The 19,534-nt window shown below is 36.4% G+C and overlaps 1 protein-coding gene across 12 annotated transcripts in view; it reads right to left on the reverse strand.

Annotated features, from left to right (window-relative positions):
* Window positions 1-19,534, reverse strand: part of LOC135212740 (SH3 and cysteine-rich domain-containing protein-like) — a 635,516-nt gene that overhangs the window by 350,549 nt on the left and 265,433 nt on the right. For all 12 annotated transcript variants that reach the window (XM_064246459.1, XM_064246455.1, XM_064246457.1 and 9 more), the window contains exon 8: window positions 6,866-7,032. In XM_064246459.1, coding sequence (XP_064102529.1) covers window positions 6,866-7,032 — 167 coding nt within the window. The remainder of the gene's footprint in view (window positions 1-6,865; window positions 7,033-19,534) is intronic.

A 19,534-nucleotide genomic window follows, 5' to 3' on the forward strand; every position in this document is an offset into this window, starting at 1 on the left:
CTGATATCGGTGAAGAACTTACAAATTCTTTACAAGTAGATCGTATCCTATCAGTTGATCATCAGCGGCAACTGAACGCGAAAAATCGGCAGCATTAAAAAAATATATGTATACCAAGATTCCCTCTGGATAATGTATAGTTATGCAAATACTAAATGAACCTGCTAGACATGTCCTGAGATTTAATGTACTTGCTTTCCGAATTATTATTTTGTTATAAACTGTGCTATTCTATACGTATTCTTACATATTGGCTTGCATACGTAATAATACCATTTAAATAAAATCCTTCTCATCAATACGAAAGCATTTTAAGAAAATGTGTACAGTGAGCTACTTTGGATTGAATTATACATCATATGAATGATGCATGACGTCAATGAGGAGAACTGTACAAGATATCAGATTTGTAGTGTTGAAAGAATTGATTATGTCTGCAAACGTTAAGGTGATAAGAGTTAATAAGAATGGTAAATAGGTCAAAATATATTGACGAACTTTAACGTTCGTGCTGCATTTTATCTAAGCGTGGAACGTATATGACAACATTAACTGGACCCGTGTAAACGATGTTCACATGGATTTCTTGAATATATTAAATATATTTATTAATAATCTGATCTTCTAGCGTCCTCTGTCCTTAACAGGGTCCAACACGAACCAAATCACACATACAATTAAAAGCATTTCCAACGTGTTGAAAACCTCGGGACAAGTACAGTCTCAACAGGATAAGAGGAACCCAAAAACAGCGACAAAAAAATTGACAATAAAATTAAGTGCAAACATCTTATGAAAATAAAATTAAGTGCAATCACTTTAGTACTCAACTTTGAGCTAAGCTTCGACAAGTTAAGAAAAAAAACAAGGAAAACTTCAGCAAAGGTACCCACTTTATGTCCTTCGTTGCCTCAATAGTTGAATCGTAGCTATAAAAAACGAACATCCTTCAACAAGACCGCGAACATGACATGCACGCAGCTAAGACGTCACGCGTCATAAAATCATAAACTTCGACTCATAAAAGTGTCAGAAAGCTTTTGTGTATTACTTACTGTCATTGAGATTGTGGCCATGAAGAATAAGAAGAAGAAGAAGAAGAAGACTTCCTGTCAATGAGATTGTGGCCATGAAGAAGAAGAAGAAGAAGAAGAAGAAGAAGAAGAAGAAGAAGAAGACTTACTGTCAATGAGATTGTGGCCAAGAAGAAGAAGAAGAAGAAGAAGAAGAAGACTTACTGTCAATGAGATTGTGGCCAAGAAGAAGAAGAGGAAAAAGAGTAAGAAGAAGAAGAAGAAGAAGACGACGACGACTTACTGTCAATGAGATTGTGGCCATGCAGAAGAAGAAGAAGAAGAAAAAGATGAAGAAGAAGAGTAAGAAGAAGAAGAAGAAGAAGAAGAAGAAGAAGAAGAAGAAGAAGAAGACGACGACTTACTGTCAATGAGATTGTGGCCATGAAAATGAAGAGGAAGAAGAAGAAGAAGAAGAAGAAGAAGAAGAAGAAGAAGAAGAAGAAGAAGAAGAAGAAGAAGAAGAAGACGACGACGACTTACTGTCAATGAGATTGTGGCCTGAAGAAGAAAAAGAAGAAAAAGGAGAAAAAGAAGAAGAAGAAGAAGTAGTAGTAGAAGAAGAAGAAGAAGAAGAAGAAAAAGAGTTACTGTCAATGAGATTGTGGCCATGAAGAAGAAGAAGAAGAAGAAGAAGAAGAAGAAGAAGAAGAAGAGGAGTTACTGTTAATGAGATTGTGGCGATGAAGAAGAAAAAGAAGAAGAAGAAGAAAAGAAAAGAAGAAGAGAAGAAGAAGAAAGAAGAAGATTTACTCTCAATGAAACTGTGGCCAAGAAGAAGAAGAATATAAGAAGAAGGCAGAAGAAAAAGAAGAAGAAAAAAAGAAGACTTGCTGTCAATGAGATTGTGGCCAAGAAGAAGAAGAAGAAGAAAAAGAGAAGAAGAAAAAGAAGAAACAGTGAAGAAGAAGAAAAGTTACTGTTAATGAGTTTGTGGCCTAGAAGAAGAATAAGAAGAAAAAGAGAAGAAGAAGAAGAAGAGGAAGAAGAAGAGGAAGACGACGACTTACCGTCAATGAGATTGTGGCCATGAAAAAAGGAAGAAGAAGAAGAAGAAGAAGAAGAAGAAGAAGAAGAAGAAGAGAAGAAGAAGAAGACTTACTGCCAATGAGATTGTGGCCATGAAGAAGAGGAAGAAGAAAAAGAGAAGAAGAAGAAGAAGAAGAAGAAAAGGAGTTACAGTCAATGAGACTGTGGCCAAGAAGAAGAGGATGATTAAGAAGAAGCAGAAGAAGAAGAAGAAGAAGAAGAAGAAGAAGAAGAAGAAGAAGGATGAGGAGGAGGAGGAGGAGGAGGAGGAGGAGGAGAAGAAGAAGAAGAAGAAGAAGAGTAAGAAGAAGAAGAAGAAGAGTAGTAAGAAGAAAAAGAAAAAGAAGACGACGACGACGACTTACTGTCAATGAGATTGTGGCCATGAAGAAGAGGAGGAAGAAAAAGAGAAGAAGAGAAGAAGAAGATGAAGAAAAAGAGTTACTGTCAATGAGATTGTGGCCATGAAGAAGAAGAAGAAGAAGAAGAAGAAAAAGAGAAGAAGAAGAAAACGAGTTACTATCAATGAGATTGTGGTCATGAAGAAGAAGAAGAAGAAAAAGAGAAGAAGAAGAAGAGGAAGATGACGACTTACCGTTAATGAGATTGTGGCCAAGGAGAAGAAGAAGAAGTTAAAGAAGAATAAGAAGGTCACATAAACACTTCCTGTTAAACAGATGGAAGCATCATTCCAGTTAAAACTGTATATCGAGACTTCTCAAATTTCTAGAGCATTATGCTATATTCTATTGAGAATAACTAACCAATGTTCAAATTTGGTAATGAGAAATACATCAGCAGCCTGTATAAAGCAATTTTTATTCCCTCTATGGTATATACAACAGAGAAGGTAGTGAAATACGTGGGATAAACCTGTATAATTGAACAGCCACATTAAATCGATTGAGTGAGACCCCGACGAAATCGCACACATTTCCAAGGACCCAAACTTTGCAGAAACCTTTTCCTGATAATACTCATCACCGAAGACGGACATATCGATTACCTCCTAAATCTTGACAGCGCCGAATAGCAACTCTAGAATTAACGAATCAATTCGACGACCATGAGAGTACAAGGAGAAATTGATACGCTGGTCACGCAAAGACATGCAGACAAAGACATCCAGTACCAATATCCAAACCCATGAGTTATTAATCTGTCGGATATGGAGAGAGGTGTTGTAGGAGATCATTTAATACAGGAAAAATAAAACAATATCATGTTAATCAGTGTTAAATAAAATGCATTTTCTGAATCATATATGGAGTCTGTAAAGCATCTTTTGACTTATAACTTCCTCAGATATATTTTTCAAGAACGAAAGAAGTTCTTCCATCTCATCAATGTCAATTTTTCCTTAAATGAAAATAAATTAGTTCTATATAGACAAATGAATAGGAAAAATACAAGTTTTCTTGTGAATACCTGAAATATTCTATATCTCTGCTGAATCAGGAGCTTTATCGCGTTTATTTTTTCATTGAAATCTACAAATATTAAAGCTTGCCTCAAAGTCTGTCTTTTAGAATTACAAGGTAGTAGATTCACATCACCCATGGATCTGGTGTCTAGGCCAGTCTCTTACGACGCTCCTGATTGGCTGTTGATAAGCCAATCACTCTCAAGAGAGAGTTCACATAGGCAGGATGTATGTTCCACCTCTCCTGAGGTATACGTCTTTCTAAAGATATCCCTCAGGAGAGGTTGAACATTCATACATCCTGCCTATGTGAACTCTCTAGAGACTGAGAGTTTCCAGCCATGTGACTTGCTAATCAACGGCCTATCAGGAGCGTCGTAAGGGGGAATCAAACAAAAGAGGACTGACCCTTTAATAATGAGTAGGAATCCTGCATTCTATGGGTGAAAATGAGCCTATGGAGTCACATTGTTCTACAATAAACGAGGAATGGAAAATGGATGACGACATTCTATTCAAAAGATAAGAAATAAACGGATACGTAACAGTTCTGCTAAAGGGAAACAAAACTTAATCTGGGGCATGGCTGCTCCTTAACGAGGATAGAACCTTCCAATGGTATATGTTGCCAGTTATTATCTATGGGGAAAAGTGACATCAAATATTCGTAAGAGACTTTAAATGGCGATAAGTATGAATTTATAATCTATTGGCTATGTTTTCCAATATATATAAATATATATTATAAATATAATATAACTGTGTATAGTCGCACTCTATATGACGTAAAGGAATCTCTGTAATATATATATATATATATATATATATATATATATATATATATATATATATATATATATAAAAACACATATATATATATATATATATATATATATATATATATAACTTGGTATACAAAGGCCTTTCTATCTACTATCTACAATAGCATCACTTCCACCAATGTGGGTTGGGGTTGGAAGAGCTGACATGTAAATGTAACTGAAAACGCCAGATATTAGTGTCTAATCCCTAGTTTTCAAGGTCGCCAAGATGACTGACATTTCCGATCCCCTTGAAGTCCAAGTTCAGCCCTGATAGGCTGCTATTCTGTTTTCCCCGGCCAGTGCCGGATTGGTCAGCGATTATATATAATATATATATATATATATATATATATATATATATATATATATATATTATATAACTGCAAGCTACCTGATGCAGAGCCCCTCTAAAAAAAATTTTATATTCATATATTCAAAGTTGACACTATTTTCGTTTCTTTTTTAGCTAAGGTTATGCAGTCATTATTACGTTCCCTGATTTATGTGAACTTAGATTTATGATGGTCAATAGGGGAACTTTCTTTTTAAATTCCATTTCAATTTTCAATGAAAAATGTTAGCTAAACAAAATGAATATTTACCTAAGAAACTAAACATAAGCAGTGAATGGATTCTTTTATGTAAATAACATCATTGTTCTTCCCGCAAACAAGATTTGTTGAACAGCACCACAATATAAGATGAAAAAAAATAGTATATACGATATAAAATTCTTTTATAATGAAAAGAAAACGTCATTGAAATGTTGTATATGTACACTTAACTTGAATTTTTTGTCGAATTTCAATGGCATCATCTTACATGAATCATAAGTATAAGAAAATGTTCCAAACAGAATATTAGATAATAATACTTTTATTTTAGTTATCTTGGAACATAAAGATTAACTAATAATAAGTTAACCCATTCGCCAGAAGTATTACTCTCTTATTTTTAACTTCAGACTTTGCAGAGCTTGAACACTAAGTCAAATGCCTAACATGCCAAGGAACTGCAAGTATTATCTGCTGAATAATATTCTTTATTATAAATGATAAAAAATACCTATCCACTAAGGAATTAGGGACCATAATAAAATTCCTGCACTCGTTTACTTCTGCATTTTTTTAAAAACTGACCCAAACAGCAAAAATATATTCTTTCATGTCTATAGCTCAAAAAAATACACACAGACAAGATATACTATTAGAGAACATGTGACAATTTCATTCCCAGTGACATTTAATGTAGTTCTTTGTCAACTTTTCCTAGGCTTCCCAAAATTCTACAGGACTAACACTTGTTCTATAAAAGGGGAAGGAAACATTATGAGGACGTAACTGTTCTATTAACGGCGGATGAAAGGACTTCAAATTCATTATTAACGGGTGGGGAGATCATCTTCCTAGGGAGAAGAAAACCTCTTGCAAATACATTATAGTTCAATTAATAACAAGGGTGAAATTAAGGGGATGAATTTAATTAGCGAGAAGCAGCGAGAATACGACACGAATTCCAATGTGAGGATAAAAATGGAGAAAAAAAATGTTAAGAATGAAAAATGACATTTTATGGCTGTACTGAGTAAGTGTAGAACATCCGCCTCAACATAGTTTATCATACAGAAAAGCCAACTACCACCCCTCCACGTACATTAATTCGGTGTCGAGTTCATAAAAAGGATCCCAGCAATCTCCTTCAAAATGATTCTACGCAAGGCATTTGTGTGCCAGAGTCATTACACTTGAGGCTGCCTCTCATTCCGATCTAACATAAGTCTCTCGCGGCGGCAAGCAAAAACACAGACATCCCTTAACATAAACGAAGTCTTAACAAGCAGCCATGGGCACTCATTACAAAGTAATCGGGAGGAGGAGGAGGAGGAGGAGGAGGAGGAGGAGGAGGAGAGGGGGAGGAGGAGGAGGAGGAGACCAGTCCGTTAAATCTAATAGTAATCAATTCCGACGATAAATTCACTGAAATCAAATCTATCTTTTAAAAATGCTGACTCATGTATGCGCCGGCATTATGTATGATGTATGGAATGAAATACAGAATTTAGACCAGAGGCTAAGCATTGGGACCTATGAGGTCATCCAGCGCTGAAACGGAAACTGACGGTAACAGGTTTGAAAGGCGTAACAGGAGGAAAACCTTAAAAGCAGTTTGCACTATGAATCAATTGTTAGGAGAGGGTGGAGAGTCAGATGGAAGAAAAAGAATACGAAAGGAGGAACAGTAAAAGGAACGAAAGGGGTGGCAGCTATGGGGCCTAAGGGAGGCAGGCTGCCAAGAACCTTAAAGTAGTGCTTACAGTGCACCGCATGAGGTGCACTGACGGCACTATCCCTCTACGGGGATGTATGATGTAGGTATACGAGAGAAGAGAGGAGAGTGAGGAAATAGAAGCAAGGACAGGGAAGAGGAGGAGAGGAGGAGGAGGAGGAGGAGGAGGAGGGGAGGAGGAGGAGGAGGAGGAGGAGGAGAGATGATTTAAGCTTTAAAGGTGAACTTACCTCTGTTGGATTCTGAGAAGCGTTTCCTGGGAATCCTGCAACTGGGCAATTTGACGCTCGAGATCTGCAGCTTCCTTCTTGAGGGCTTCGTGCCTATTCCTCGACGACAGCGCCGCTAATCTGTCGAGGATCAGCTCGTCCTTCAGGTTAGCAGGAGCAGGTGGTTCCTGACGGGGGGAATAAGCAATGTTCTTTCACTCAAGCCAGTGGAAATGGGCAGTTTTATTCTGGTCAATTCCAATTATCGCTATAGGAAAAAAATGGCAAAAGCTATCATAATGAATTAAAAATTTTTTTCGTCTACGCTTTCTTCAAAAATGAAAAAAAATAAACGATCCTTATGAATAACACTCATGCTCTGATCCTAGTAGTTTCAAAATACTCATTCGGAAAGGCACATCCCGTCTTATTATCAATCAACATGCACACGTGAAAAAAAAAATCTGACAACATTATTCTATGAAAAAGACACGCTAGAGAAGCCATGAAAAATATTTCAGCATAACCTGATTTCACCGAGCGAGCGAAACTGAACAGCTGCCACGTACATTAACAGATGGAAAATAAAAATTTACTGACGCAGAACTTGAACTAAACCACAATTACATTTCTAGTTCAGTCCACCAAGCAGAAAGAGTGTTCTATGTCCATGGAGAGTTTACGAAAATGCATGAATTCCTAAACTGTTTCCATTCGTCATTTCATTCATATAAAAAGTAGTAAAATACACTTATCATTCCCTGTATTTACTTACCATTCTTCCCACACAAATCTGATTCCTTTAAAATAAAAGAAACAAACTATCCAGCGATGGTTATCTGACACTGAATTTGAAAACCCATCACTAAATCAAGGACAAGAACTTCATTCATAAATTATTTTTTCACTAGAATTAAACTTTAAACCTCCGCTCACCACTTAACCATTTAAAAACAAAGTAACTCAAGTATTTTTTTAACACTAATCTTAAATCAATTGAGTAAAGGCAAAGAAAAGCTATCACTGAGTAGAATTCCCTAGCAATCGCATCTAAAGCGTTTGTGGTTTGCCTGACGCAAAGTTGAAGTCTTTCGAGAAGAGGATCAACGGTTGCAGATCTGTTGGGTTCACTGATGCACAGAAAGATGGCTACAAAACAATACCACAAAGTTCCAAGGTGAGAAGGAGAGAGAAACATCTCGCTTAAAGAATCCACAAAGTTACTTCTCTCTCTCTCTCTCTAGATGTTATAAATGCGTAGGCAAAACCTGAACGCTCTCTAAAGATGAGTAATATATAAGATCCCAAGCAGCGATGTCTTAACAGAACTCATCACCGACAGTAGGCCCCGTTAAACTGCATGCACGCATACCTGGAGGGCCAGAAACAGTTCAAGTTCTCAAGATGCAACGGAAAAGGCAGCCAATACCACTTCAACGCCAGATTTTATTTTTAATGGCATTAAAACGCAAGTGATTGTCAGTTTAAAATCGAAGTGAAAAGAGAAATGTGCTCGAATAATAAAAGTTTATTCTAATACTGTAAACAATGGCTCTGTGAGAAAATATTTTGATAACCAGAAAATCTATTATGGTAAATCAACTACCGAGAAGTACCGAGCACTCACAATGTGCTCTAGTCAATCGAGGTTTGCGTTTCACGTTTCACAAACATTGTAGGCCAACATTTTTCCAAAGACAAACAAGGTAATAGCTATAAACTCTGTCCTGGGCATTTCGTCGGCATTCATCACTTTTCCTAAATGGAAACAAAACACTAATTGTTACGTAATTTGCATCAAGGAACTTGAATGATGCAGACGAAGTGGAAACTGCCGAATAATCCGAGTCTGAAGGGTCACAAAACCTTTACACTTCAGCTGCATTCTTGGAAGGTTGTCAGCAATGGAAGCTCAGTGGGATGCTGATTCATTCCTTAAAACTCCTGCCATTAAAGCTTCGGATAATAGGAGCCAATCCTTCAAACACTCGTCGAGCACATATAAGTTGAACAGCCGATTAGGGGGAAGATGAAAATTAATTTCACATCCAGTTCTAGACCACCGAATACCTTACCTCACAAAAAGAGCAAGAAATCAACTCTAATTCCTGCAAACTCTTATGCAGCAGTCGGGTACTTTTATCCCGAAGCCTACCACGTACAAATGTATGCATAAGTATCTTTAATTGCACACACACGAGTGCAAGAATACAGAGATAAATACAATATACATACATATGCTGAGGTTTTGCTGTAATCAAACGAAGCAATCGTATACCAACATACGAACTACTATAATAGCAAAGTGTGAAACCCATACCTACGTAAATCAAATGTTTATATTTCAAGTTGAACGTTTGTTCAACGTTCCGCATTCTGTTGTGGGGGCACGTCTGGCTATTCATTATTATCAGAGTTTGTTCATCCTCTTTTCCTAATTGGGCAACGCCGGGAGAGTTTACCAGTAGATTCTAATGATCATAAGTCGAAGAGAGGATCTTCAAACCTCTGTAAACTTTTTGTACTTTCACTCACTTACTGTTACGTATCTATATACTTATGATCTACTGATTTAATTATTTCTATTGCATGGCTCTGCGCCTCTTAGCAAAGTTTATTACACATCCTTTCGCACGTGAGTTATGTCTTTGGACTGCTAGAAAGTGAAAAGTGAAAGGGGTTTTTTGGCTTGTTCCGTATGGACATACTTTTAACCTGCTAATATATTATATTAATAATAATAAAAATATCCAGTGCAAGAGCTAATAACCAGATCTTGGAGATACACACGAAGGCATAAGAAATTACAGTGGCGTTAAAATACCTTCATTTTGTCATCTCAGATTTATAACACTTTTCAGGGAGGTTCTCTATTAAGCCATGTCAGCTCGTCAAATGTTTTAACGTATCTCTCTGCATATTAGCGTCACACATTTCATACTGATATATTACTTAGTACAGTACCTGTCTTCAAATTCCAGTGCCATCTTTCAGAGCTAATTCACCTCCCGTTTTTTTTTGACACTATTTCAAATAGGTTTTTCATGGCGCTATTCCACTATTATACTTTTATTTTTCCTGAGAATACCATTTTTTCTTCTAGTATTCTTTAGGACACGATTTTCTTGTTCATCTATTTCATAAATTTGTCATGCCTAGTTTGGATGACGCAAAGTTTTCGCCTACTCATTCCAAATTTCCTTATGACAACTTCGATTTCTTTTTTCTGAACGATGATCATCCCTTCAAACCTTTCTGATGTCAAATAGAGTTATTTAAACTTCCGACACTATATGGATAATATAGGTGACGCCAAAATTCCCTTTTGATAAGACAATTCAGGCAGTGTAATGGACTCCTCATGTTTTTCATTGAACCTTTAAAATACTTGATGGTCTTCCCTCCAGTCTTTTATGATGTCAAAATAGTCATTTTATATGTCACTCCCCCGTCTTTAGGTGCCGTAAGGTCTTTCATGGTGATTACATTTGATCTTTGATAAAATCATTCATCGATGATTTTTGATAGGTTTCGCTTTATCTGTTACACCATTAAAACTGACTCAGATAAGGTTTTTTGGCTAATATTGGCATCTGTTTATTTCTACTGTTCTCATGATGGTCTTACTTGTAATTCCAGTCTCTTTTCTCATGATGGTCTTACTTGTAATTCCAGTCTCTTTTCTCATGATGCTTTTACTTGTAATTCCAGTCTCTTTTCTCATGATGGTCTTACTTGTAATTCCAGTATCTTTTCTCATGGGTGTCTTACTTGTAGTTTCCAGTCTCTTTCTCGTGATGCTTTTATTTGTAATCCAGGTCTCTTTTCTATGATGTTTTTCTATGATCTTACTTTTATTTTGTAATTTCCAGTCTCTTTTCTCATTTTCTTGATGGTCTTACTGTAATAACCAGGTCTTTTCTCATGAGCTTTTATTGTTATTCAGTCTTCTTTTTAATTCCATCTGGTCTACTTGTAATTCCAGTCTCTTTTCTCATGATGCTTTTACTTGTAATTCCAGTCTCTTTTCTCATGATGGTCTTACTTGTAATTCCAGTCTCTTTTCTCATGATGGTCTTACTTGTAGTTCCAGTCTCTTTTCTCGTGATGGTCTTACTTGCAGTTCCAGTCTCTTTTCTCATGATGCTTTTACTTGTAATTCCAGTCTCTTTTCTCATGATGGTCTTACCTGTAATTCCAGTATCTTTTCTCATGATGGTCTTACCTGTAATTCCAGTATCTTTTCTCATGATGGTCTTACTTGTAGTTCCAGTCTCTTTTCTCATGATGGTCTTACTTGTAATTCCAGTCTCTTTTCTCATGATGGTCTTACTGCTTAATTCCAGTCTTTCCTCATATGCGTACCTGGGTACTGTATTCCAGTCTATTTTCTCATGATGGTCTTACTTGTTAATTCAAGTTCAGTACTCCCTTTCTCATGATGTCTTACTTGTAATCCAATCCAGTCTCTATTCTCATTGATGTCTTACTTGTAATTCCACCAGTCTCTTCTCATTGATGGTCTTACGTAATTCCGTCTTTCTCAATTATGGTCTTACTTGAAATCTTTTCTCATGATGGTCTTACTTGTAATTCCAGTCTCTTTCCTCATGATGGTCTTACTTGTAATTCCAGTTTCTTTTCTCATGATGGTCTTACTTGTAATTCCAGTCTCTTTTCTCATGATGGTCTTACTTGTAATTCCAGTCTCTTTTCTCGTGATGGTCTTACTTGTAACTCCAGAATCTTTTCTCATGATGGTCTTACTTGTAGTTCCAGTCTCTTTTCTCATGATGGTCTTACTTGTAACTCCAGAATCTTTTCTCATGATGGTCTTACTTGTAATTCCAGTCTTTTCTCATGATGGTCTTACTTGTAGTTCCAGTCTCATTTCACATGATGGTCTTCCTTGTAATTCCAGTTTTTCCCTTGAATTCTTCACATTTTCCGTATTTTCTACGGGTATTATCAAAGGCCATTTCCGCCCCCCACTTGTCAGTTGAGTTTATTTGCCATTTCTATTTTTTTTTTTTTTTTACTATTCTTACACAGCAATTTTCTCCCAACTGTGTGTGTGTGTGTGTGTGTGTGTGTGTATGTGTGTGTGTGTGTGTGTGTGTGTGTGTGTGTGTGTGTCCTACGGCCATTGCTGGATGATGTTCTCACTCTTTTCTTATTCTTCAGCGTTTCGTTCTCTTTTCTTCTTACTTACACTTCACTCTTGACGTTCTTGACATTTCCTTCTACAACTTTCACAAGCCCTTTTTTTTATTATAATTTAATTTTATTTTTTTTATAAAATTATTTCGGCATTCTTCCTCTCTCCCACCAAGTCTCTCTCTGTAGGCGTCGTTCATCTTTCCTCAGTATTCTCAAACGCCGTCTTTTCCTGGAAACTTTAAATTTCCTCTCTCTCTTTTCTCCTACCTTTCTTACCCTCCGTTTCGAAGTCCTTTCTCTTCCAGCAGTCTCCCCCCGCCCCCTACACCCCGACCCCTCCAGTTTTTCTTTGATCTGGAGCTCGAACTTTTATTACGTAGTACCTTTTGGCACAGCCAAACATTCGCACGTAGGAGGTCCAACGTATCTCACGGCTCTCGGACACCATATACACCAATATGAGAATTCGTTCAGGACTCGCCTATTCGTAACGCCAAGTAACGACGAACTGCCAACAATGCCAGAGACTTTGCAAATCACTAATGACTCGTAACGTGATGGACTCTTAAGGATGTAAATGAAAACTTAGTGCGATTTCATTTTCGATCTCTCTCGCCTTCAGCAATTTAGCATCTCGTCATCTTGGGCATAAAAAAAAAATCACGGACGATGGGTATGTATACATTAAATTCAAATCTATTATTGAAATAACGTTCGAAGGTTTTACCATGAACTATTTTGCTTGAAATAACGTTCACTGGTATCAGTAACTGTTTTGCTTGAAATAACGTTCACAGGTTTTACCATGCACTCCTTTATTTGACACCTTCTTCAGCATATTGGCTACCTTTGACTGACGTCATCTACTTCTGCTTCACCTCTACAGCTACCCAAAAACGACTACTTGCACAGGAAGCTGAACGCGGCCAACGACAGTAGGCACAAAACTAGCAGTCACTCCACCAACACTAAAATTCTGTCAGTACACAAAGCGAACATTCCAGTTACTACAGAAAAGGCTAATTATAGACAAAAAAAAAACTATTTAAATAGAAAGCAGTAAAAGGCAAAAGCTTCCAATCGACACAGAAGACAATGTCAACTGAAACATAGAACAGGACAAACAATATATATATACCTAAGGAAACATAGTTAAGAAGTTGAGTTTACTCACTTGTCAATCTCGGGTCTATAATCAAGAGACATGATAAGAATAAAGTACTCGCTTCCTCCCTATATCTCTCTCTCTCCTTCTTCTATTCCTCCTCTCTCTTATCTCTCTCTCTCTCTCTCTCTCTCTCTCTCTCTCTCTCTCTCTCTCTCCATTCATTCTTTTTACTACACTCCATGACAATAGTGTTATAAGCCAATTTGAATAAATTAGAGAAAACTGCATATCAGAGAATAAAACAAAACAAAAAACTTACACAAGAGACAGTTAATCATAGAATCTCCAAAAAGAGGTTGAAATTACCTTGAGACATAGCGTAACTATTGTTCACAAACAGAAGAGAGAGAGAGAGAGAGAGAGAGAGAGAGAGAGAGAGAGAGAGAGACGCAAGACGGATGACGAGAAATCAATGAGAAAGATGAATGGATTGGATAAGTGACGTCAACCAGGCATGCGCATTCAAGCAAGACTCTCACACACATGCACATACAACCTGACGTGAGCGTGTAAGGGCCTTCGCTCTTCTCTCTCTCTCTCTCTCTCTCTCTCTCTCTCTCTCTCTCTCTCTCATTATGATAATGAGAGATGTGAATAAGTATTTCACCTGAATCCCTCTCGGACTGTTTTTCCCTGCCACAGATAAACACAATGAAATTTATAATGCTAACATTATACCTTCCCCTCTCTCTCTCTCTCTCTCGCTCTCCTCTATCTCTCTCTCTCTCTCTCTCTCTCACACACACACGCACGTATGTCACAAACCGAGATATACAATTAGTCTCGCTGGTTAGAGGAAGAACAGATATGAATCATTGTTTGACTGGAAGAGAGAGAAAAGAATATATAACAACGATTACTTTGAATGCAGAGGGGGGCGGGGCACGCACGTCAAAGCTGGTGCACACATACGCACAAGAAAGCATTATAAGCGAGCAGGCGGGCGGGAGCGCGCGCACACACATACATACATACACACACACGCTTGCCTGCATATATAAATACCGGTATGGAAGCTTTTAATGGGGAAATCAATGAAGCTCATATTAAAATGGAGAAAGATTATGTTCCACACGTAAAATATGTATAAGTCTACTGAAGCAACATGTATATAGTATGTATATACATAATACAATACATACATAAATAATTACACATATATTTCTAAGATACAACTCTTGGCTAAATAGGTTTCACAAAGAAATCAGTGTATCGTAGGTAATGAAATAATTTCACCCTTACTACATATATATATATATATATATATAATATATATATATATAAAATATTAATATATATCTATATATATATCTATATATATATATATATATATATTATATATATTGATATATATAATATATATATATATATATATATAGATATATATATATATATATATATATGTATATATATATATATATAGATATATATATATATATATATCTATATATATATATATATTACTATATATATATATATATATATATATATTGCACACAAACCCATGAGTGAATGTGCTGCTTTATAATTATATATAAACTTCAACACAAACACTTATAACACTATAGGAAAAGGCCTTTACAATAAGGTACCCTCCTCAACCCGAGATAATAAAGTAAAAGAATTACCATACATTATATATACATACACAAATACATACATATATGTAAGAATAAAGTAATTACGTGCAAATGTACTTAAAAGTTCGTAGAGGTTCTTCAGTTTCGAGCACTATGACAGACTTAGCAAAAAATACCGAATTCCTTATTATTCTCTAAACACAAATGTATTCGCGAGGAATACAGAGATTAAGGTTTATGTAAATGTGCCTCCGTTCCCTTGATTGAACCAACAGATACAATATAAATAAGTTAAGTTTATCTTAGTTTAACCAGACCACTGAGCTGATTAACAGCTCTCCAAGGGCTGGCCCGATGCATTAGATTTTTTTTTTTTTTCACGTGGCTGGGAACCGATTAGTTACCTAGCAACGGGACCTACAGCTCATTGTGGGATCTGAACAGCATTATAAAGAGAAATGAATCTCTAATCACCATAAATAAATTCCTCTGCTTCCGCACTGGCAGCAGTGGGGAGCGAACTCGGGCTGCCAGACCGATAAATCCAAACTGTAAATACATTTCACATAATGAATTTCCTAGTACATGATTAGCCCGTCTTGGTGAAGGAATTTAAAAAGGAACATGACTAAGATACGTCTCATCTAAATCTTATAGTGTTGTCTGCTGAATGTAATCTCTAAAGTCCCCTGGTTCATAAAAAAAATCAATTTAGAAGGTTAATTTTGGATTTTTCTTCACCCTCCTTTGCCCAATTATAATCAGCTTAGTACATAATAATAAATTGCATAAGAGGTTGTCCAGTGAATTTAGGAACTGCGTAAACAAAGAAAAGTACGGAAGACCTACGATACATAACAAGAAAATCAAATGTCTCTTTGAATGCAATTACGGTTCCTTAAGAACTATTCTTATTTCTTTTTTTTTTTTTTTTTTTTTTACACCCACGTAAATTTCGAGAGCAAGAATCTAAACAGATACAGCGGTTTCATAGGAATAATCCTATTGAGGTTCTTTCCCAGCATAAAATTTAGTTAGTACCCAGTTGAATAAAAGAATAACATTCTGGCCGCCTGCTCCTCCTTATTCACACACAGAACCTTGTGATGAAATAATATAATTCAAGATATTCAGGGGAACCTATAGGCTGATATGGATAATGCAAAGTATGCATGGACGTCAACGGTACTTACAATTCACGATAATGTATGCTACTAAGCAATTTGACTGTTTCCATTCTCGGACAAAAGCTATTTGACGAACTTCTATTTCTTTTTTTTTGGAACGTCAATGTATAAATATAAATATATATGAAAATATATGCATACATATGCATCTATATTATAAATGTGTGAATACATAATATATATATGTATGTATACACAATTGGGTTAAACTACATAAACATATACACCATATTATATACGAATAAACACCAACCCCACTACGATCATACACACATTGATATATATATATATATATTATATTATATATATATATATATATATATATATATATATATATATTATATTGTAAACACTTAAAACACTACAACTTATCTACTTAATGGAATCACACAGAACATATGAAAGGTAAAATAGTAATTATGCAGAGGTGCATCCAGTCATTACGTGCATAGGGTAACTCATTATTTTCTGAAAGGGAAAACTTTTATTTAATGCAATGCTTTCATCATACAGTATAGCTCCTACACGGAGGATAATGAAACACCTGAAATAAAAAACTCTTTTAAAATATCTCCCACAAGTAACCACTCGCAGACGCCTATAAGAAACGACACCAACTATTTGTCCATATGTGGAACCCTGAAAGTTGACTCAGATCAATTCAGATAGAATCTAAAACATTTTGATGAAACTTAAACTTCTGAAAAAATATCAGTTGTCACAATATAGACGATGCCATATGAAGAGGAGGAAAAGATGAAGGAATCACGTTACCCACAGCGGCCAATAAAATATATCCTGAGCCCAGAAACCAAGACCTCAAGTATTGGGCACCATATAACGAATATTCGGCACCATATAACGAATATTCAAATTCGTTTAATAAATACTGTTTTATGTATCCATACATTATTTTCGGTTGGAGAGGCTGCATAATCAGCAGAGATTTAGATATCTTCGGAGTTACGCAACCAACAGTAATTTACATTAACGACGTCATTGTGATCAATACATTAAGATTTGGGTGATCTACGTATCCAGCAGCGATTTAGATTGACGACGTTATGTGATCAACGTATTAAGATTTGGGGATTTACAATGACAACGTTAAGTGACCTGTATATTAAGATTTGGGGGGATTTACATGTAACCAACAGCGATTTACATTGACGACGTTATGTGATTAATATATTAAGATCCAGGGGATTTACGTAACCAACAGCGATTTACATTAACGACGATATATGTGATCTATATATTAAGATTTGAGGGATTTAGATTAACGACGTTATGTGACCTATATATTAAGATCTGGGATGTTTGGGGGGGGGGGGGGGGGGGGGGGAGAGCTTACGTAACCAATCGTGGAATACTTCACGTGCCGCGTAACCAAAGTTGGTGTTATATAACCAACAAAAATGACTCAAAAGTGACGATGAATATGGACTCCAGCATCACAAACCCTTCCACCTTCACCGAAGGCCAGCAAGCTCCTTCTTCATGGAGGGGATTAGTTCCCGCGACTGATTACGTGACAGGAATAAACAATAACTGGGAAAATTTGTCGGGGAAAACATGACCCTCTCAATAAAGGGAACGCACGAGGGAGCTTTAATTACGACTGTGTTAATACCATCGGACGCGCCCCTTCCGTCAGTGTCAACCGGCCCCTGACGCAGTTCAATTCCGGGGAATCAATTAGGGGAATCTAGTGAAAGGCATCGTGGTATCAGACTCAGGTGGTAAAATAAGGAGGTAAACGAAATTAAGAAATAGAATAAAGACGTTACCAGCACTTTCAGCCACAGATTGTCGTCTTAAAACACCGAATTCGTGTGGTTGATTTTTTTGAAGAAATAAAATTAAAATGTTACTGGTAGCTTCAGCCAAAGAATGTTCTCCTAAAACACCGAATTCGTGTGGTTGATATTTTTTTAAATCTTCTTAGCTACCATGTATTTATCTAATCAATATAATATATAATAAACTCCTTTAACTGATTTAAATTCCATCTGGAGACTTCTGTTCGCTTTGAATGTTTAAATCTTTATGGCTTTTCATTGTAAGACTGTATACTGAGAAAGCATCTAAATTTCAAATTTTTTTTTTACCTGCTCCTAAACAACACGTACACATTGCAAATAATATTTGGTAAAAAATATGTTTGGTTACAGAGTATAAGTTTTCTCAGTGAAAACAGGATATTTAACAAGATAACCGGACAAATTCCTATTAAGATTCTCAATATATATATGTATCAAGAAGAGTACCTGACAACTGGCAAAGCATTTTCTACATGAATGTAAATACGTAGCTGGGAGAATGAATCAAAAAGCGGATAAACAAACGTATATATCGCTCGTAATGTTACGCTACAAAATAAATTAGCGTTCACATACACGAAAACCATAAGTTTTAGAGATTCCCAAAGTATTTGTAGAAGGACTGAACCACATGAGTGACAAGAATAGCACCAAGGTACGAAATAACATTAAAAGGAATAGTGAGCAATAAAACGTATATCTAACAATACTAAAGACGTTACCGATGGTTATATTTGAATATGAACGTAGATGTAACAGAACAATGGTGCCGGAGGCCTATTCCATGATCGAAGATAAGAACTAAATAGAACTCCAGTTTTTGTATGACCAAATTGATCACTATGTAACAATTATGAGCGAGAAAACTAGGGCAAAAAGGATTGGAGCACTTTAGTAAAATTGCAGCCATTTGTGAACTTACTACTCTGAGCATTTTATAGTGGGAACAAAAGCTATAAAGATGATGCAGGACGACTAGGAGCGCCTGATTATAGAGGCCTTATGTACTGCAGTAATTGCAGATTTCTCCTGATGGTGAGGAACGTATGGAGGAGGGCAAACTGATTGTCTTCCGACGATTGTCTTTATTGGGTAAAGGGAAATCACGGCTTCCAAAAGCCGTTTCTACAAGATTAATATCGTAACAAGCTGCAGACAACGACACAAGAAATCTCTAATTAAACAATAGTAGAGAAAGATACTTTGAATGAGTGGAATTACCACCACAATGTCTTTGAGCACAGGAGGCCTTAGGAACTATATCAAGATATCTGGAATCATTAAAAGATATATGTGGCAAGCCAGAGTCATACACTTGAATATACGTAAGTGCACATTTGCACATAAACACACATATATTGTCATCTTGTTGTCATTTAATTATATTTGATTAATGATACTGGTTAAATATTGAATGCTAAAAATATTGTATTATTCTGTTAGCTCGTTTTCCTCCTCTCTGGTAGTTTAATTGCTTCACGTTTTGCCTCACGACTGCTTTGTCTTTTTCATGTTTTGAGGGTGTGAGTGTGTGTGTGGCTTTTCTCCCCACCCCACCCCACGGGTTTGTTTGTTTGTTTGTTTGAATGGTGTTTTTACGTTACATGGAACCAATGGTTATTCATTCAGCAACGGGACCATCGGCTTCACGTGACTTCCAAAGTACGTCGAGAGTGAACTTCTGCCATCAGAAATACACATCTCTCACTCCTCAATGAAAAGCCCAAGAATCGACCTCGCGGCCAACGCGTTGGCACGCCAACACCATACCG

This window comes from Macrobrachium nipponense, chromosome 41, assembly GCF_015104395.2.
Source record: "Macrobrachium nipponense isolate FS-2020 chromosome 41, ASM1510439v2, whole genome shotgun sequence".
Lineage (NCBI taxonomy): Eukaryota > Metazoa > Arthropoda > Malacostraca > Decapoda > Palaemonidae > Macrobrachium > Macrobrachium nipponense.